Source organism: Penaeus monodon, chromosome 35, assembly GCF_015228065.2.
Source record: "Penaeus monodon isolate SGIC_2016 chromosome 35, NSTDA_Pmon_1, whole genome shotgun sequence".
NCBI classification, from domain to species: Eukaryota; Metazoa; Arthropoda; class Malacostraca; order Decapoda; family Penaeidae; genus Penaeus; species Penaeus monodon.
Genome location: NC_051420.1, coordinates 8,527,420 through 8,532,419, shown reverse-complemented (window position 1 = coordinate 8,532,419; position 5,000 = coordinate 8,527,420). Strand labels below are relative to the sequence as shown.

Sequence of the window (5,000 nt, the reverse complement as noted above, 5' to 3'; positions counted from 1 at the left end):
CGCGTTGTTCCTTTGGGCAAGGAACTTCACCTCGATTGCCTACCTAGCCATATATATATATATATATATATATATATATATATATTTGTCCTGGGTAAGACAATAAACTGCACCCTATGGTTCCCTTGAACAAGGGACAGCACCCTATTAGCTCCCTATACCAGGTTGGGTGAAACTGTCAGGCAGCAGGGCAGTGGATATCTGGTGAAAACACCTTCGTTCTATGATTAACTGTTTCACCAAATAATATGTCTGCCTATTACGGTGAACGTTAAAAAGCGGCAGAGATAGTTCCTCCTAATTAGTTGGAGACTGCGAGTTGAGAAGGAGCCTACGGGGATTCCATCAAGAACTTGGTATTTCTCCTGACAAACCTCTACTCAATTATATATATATATATATAGTATATAATATATATATATATCATATATAATATATATATCACCTAGGGCCGCGGTGGCCGAATTTTAGAGCGTCGACTCAAGACTGTCACGACGGCAATCTGAGTTCGTGGGTTCGAGTCACCGGCCGGCGCGTTGTTCCCTTGGGCAAGGAACTTCACCTCGATTGCCCACCTAGCCACTGGGTGGCCAAGCCAGCCCAAGTCAGTGCTGGTCCCAACCCCGGATAAAATAGAGAGAATGATTACCTAAAAAGGTAACATCGGCACTCTCCGTGGAAAGGAACTGGGGACCCTACCACGTACTCACTTCCAAGAGCATCACAACATGAAAACTACAATTAAAGTATCATGCTGTGACCACGGCGGCTCAGACATGAACCTACCGTTAAAAGAAGAAGATATATCACCTAGCCACTAGGTGGACAAGCCAGCCCAAGTCAGTGCCGGTCCCAAGCCCAGATAAAATAGAGAGAATGATTACCTAAAAGGAAACACCGGCATTCTCCGTGGAAAGGAACTGGGGACCCTACCACGTACTCACTCCAAGAGTATCATCATCATCAATAACGGTATGCTCATGTCTGAGCAGCCGTGGACCTCTCCACCATCCTTCGCCACTAAACTCGATCTTACGTTTTTCTTTCCACTTGTACCATCGACAGCCCGCAAATATCTTTGATATGAAAAACTACAACATGAAAAACTACAATTAAGTGTCATGCTGTGACCACGGCGGCTCAAACATGAATCTACCGTTATAAAAGGATTACTTACACCCAAACGAGTAATTACACATAAACTAGGGGGTACTTACAAAAATAGGACTTACACACAACCTACGACTTACACAAACTAAGACTTACGCACAAACCAGAGGCTACTAACACTCAAACAAGCACTTACACGCAAACCATTACTTACACAGAAACCAGGACACACACAAACTACGATTTTCCTACACACAAACAAGGGGCTGCTTACACACAAACCAGAACTTACACGCAAACCACGACCTTACTTACACGCAAACCACGACCTTACTTACACGCAAACCAGACCATTACTTACACGCTAAATCCATCGCCTTTACAGCAAACCACGACCATACTTTACACGCAAACCACGACCTTACTTACACGCAAATCCACGACCTTTACTTACACGCAAACCACGACCTTACTTACACGCAAACCACGACCTTACTTACACGCAAACCACGACCATACTTACACGCAAACCACGACCTTACTTACACGCAAACCACGACCATACTTACACGCAAACCACGACCATACTTACACGCAAACCACGACCTTACTTACACGCAAACCACGACCATACTTACACACATATTGGAAGGCGTCGTTGCAGTCCCTAATCTCCCACAGGCCGGGCGTCTCCAGCCTTCCCGACGCAGCCACGCAGGTTCCGTGGTTAGGTGCTGCGGTCGGGGAGAGTTATTTTGTTATTTTATTGTCATTTTATTGTTATTATTATTTTTTTTTTTATTTTATCATTATTATCGTTCAGTAACTGGGTTTTTTCATTTTTATTTTTCATTATTTACTTTTACATTTTGATTTTTTTTTCTGTTATTTTATTAATTTTGTTATATATATATATTTTCTTTTTTTTCCACTATTAAGAGATTATTTGGCAGTACCACCCTTGCCTGATCGGATGCCCTTGCTAATCAACCGAGGTTCGGCGCGCTGACACTTGAGCCACGCCAGCGACTTCCCTTACGACACCTGCGTTTGACTTCTCAAGGCGATATGTCGCTTTCTCGCCGTGAGATCTAGGGCTCTAACCACCGCGCTATCGCGGCAGTCATACATACACACACACACACACACACACACACACACACACACACACACACACACACACACACATATATATATATATATACATATATATATATATATATATGAGGCCGTGGTGGCCGAGCGGTGAGAGCATCGGACTCAAGACTGTCACGACGGCAATCTGAGTTCGAGGGTTCGAGTCACCGGCCGGCGCGTTGTTCCCTTGGGCAAGGAACTTCACCTCGATTGCCCTCCTAGAAAACGACATATCGCCTTGAGAAGTCAAACGCAAGTGTCGTAGGGGAAGTCACCGCCGTGACACAAACCGCGGTTGATTAGGAAGGGCATCCAATCAGGCAAGGGTGGCACTGCCATATATAACCTCTCAGTAGTGAATTGAGATAGGGGACGCGGTGACCGAATGGTTAGAGCATCGGACTCAAGACTGTCACGACGGTAATCTGAGTTCGAGGGTTCGAGTCACCGGCCGGCGCGTTGTTTCCCTTGGGCAGGGAACTTCACCTCGATTGCCTGCCTAGCCGCTGGGTGGCCAAGGCAGCCCAAGTCAGTGCCAGGTAAATAGAGATGGTGACTCGATAAAATAAAAAAAAAATAAAAAAAATAAAAAAAAAAAACACCGGGCGGAAGGCAATGGCAAACCACCGCTCTAAATTGCCAAGAAAAAAAAAATCATGGAAGCCCATGATCGTCAAGGCCGCGGTGGCCGAATGGTTGGAGCGTCGGACTCAAGACTGTCACGACGGCAATCTGAGTTCGAGGGTTCGAGTCACCGACCGGCGCGTTGTTCCAAGGGGCAAGGAACTTCACCTCGATTGCCTACCTAGCCACTGGGTGGCCAAGCCATCCCAAGTCAGTGCTAGTCCCAAGCCCGGATAAAATAGAGAGAATGATTACCGAAAAAGGTAACACCGGTACTCTCCGTGGAAAGGAACTGGGGACCCTACCACGTACTCACTCCAAGAGCATCACAACATGAAAACTACAATTAAGTATCATGCTGTGACCACGGCGGCTCAGAATGAATAGCTGTTGAAAAAAAAAAAAAAAAAAAAAAAAAAAAAAAAAAAAAAAAAAAAAAAAAAATATATATATATATATATATATATATATATATATATATATATATATATATATATATATGAGAGAGAGAGAGAGAGAGAGAGAGAGATATAGATATAGATATATACTTATATATATTTATATATATATTTATATGCATATATATATATATATATATATATATATATATATATAAATCAGTGCAAGTGCACACACCAATCGCCGCATGCAAGTGCGTGAATGCATCCATGCACACACGCATCGCCCTTGCGCGTATGTGAGCACGCGCGCTGATTTAAATAATTTTAGGTAAATCGAACCTAGATACGATGAAGTTCCTTGGACAAGGAACTTCACCTCGATTGCCTACCTAGCCTCTGGGTGGGCAAGCCAGCCCAAGTCAGTGCTGGTCCCTAGCCCGGATAAAATAGACAGAATGATTACCTAAAAGGTAACACCGGCACTCTCCGTGGAAAGGAACTGGGGACCCTACCACGAACTCACTCCAAGAGCATCACAACATGAAAAACTACAATTAAGTATCATGCTGTGACCACGGCGGCTCAGACATGAACCTACCGTAAAAAAAAAAAAAAAAAAAAAAAAAAAAAAAAAAAAATATATATATATATATATATATATATATATATATATGAGGCCGCGGTGGCCGGCGCGTTGTTCCCTTGGGCAAGGAACTTCACTTCGATTGCCTACCTAGCCACTGGGTGGCCAAGCCAGCCCAAGTCAGTGCTGGTCCCAAGCCCAGATAAAAAGACAGAATGATTACCTAAAAAGGTAACACCGGCACTCTCCGTGTAGTGCGAAGGGGAATCCTCGCATTCTTCCGCCCAGGCAGGACAATCAGTAATGCCAAAGTCGACATCGACTGATAGTGGCCCTCTATATGTGTGTGTATGTACTGACTGTCCTGCCTTCGCGCTACGCTTTTACGCCAGTATAACTGGTAACTGCAACTCTCCGTGGCACTGGAGTGTGCTCTCCAGTGGTGTCAGACAGCTCACTTTCACAGAAAGAAGGTAGAGTCAATGCCTGGGCGAAAGAATGTGAGGAGCAAGCTGATGCCCATAAAGCATGCATGCTCCCTCTCTCAATGCAGCTGATGGATTCAAAGGAACATAAAGACAAACACATTCATACTGGTATCTAAGTCACAGTCTTCCTGATTATAGCAAAATGTTTTTTCAAAAAGTAAAAATAATATTATCCGCTTTCTGATCTTACTTTCTTGGCCAAATAAGCACAGGAACTTAACTTATAGGTCTTTAATATTGAAAAAGTCATTCAAACGCCCGTTGAAGAGAGTGTTGTCCTTGACATGGAAGGTCTGCAGCTTATGGCAAACAATGCACGGCTACACCATATGTTACTTGTTAGAGGCTTATTCTTTTTCCAAGAAAAATGTATGTACAAAATCGACAAGCTCACACAACAGAGAGTGCCTTCTTATTTCTAGCTGTTGATTGCAGACTACCAGGAGCAGCTCATGGGCCTGTAAGCGCGATTGAAAGAGATTGGTGTAGCATATGAACGTATTGCGGGAGAGATGGCCACAAGCAATGAATATGTCACTTTAGTCTTGTAAGCAAAGCAGGAACGCTTACTAGAGGAGTACCTAGTCAATCTTGAGCTCTGGAACGAGTGCTTCATTTAGCAGCAATCTGTATTCGGTAGAAAGAGAAACTTAATCA

The 5,000-nt window shown here is 43.7% G+C and overlaps 1 protein-coding gene across 1 annotated transcript in view; it reads right to left on the bottom strand.

Moving 5' to 3' along the window:
- LOC119595220 overlaps positions 1-5,000 on the bottom strand; it is a 70,674-nt gene that overhangs the window by 25,496 nt on the left and 40,178 nt on the right. Inside the window, 1 exon segment of the mRNA XM_037944385.1 lies at positions 1,749-1,844. Coding sequence (XP_037800313.1) covers positions 1,749-1,844 — 96 coding nt within the window.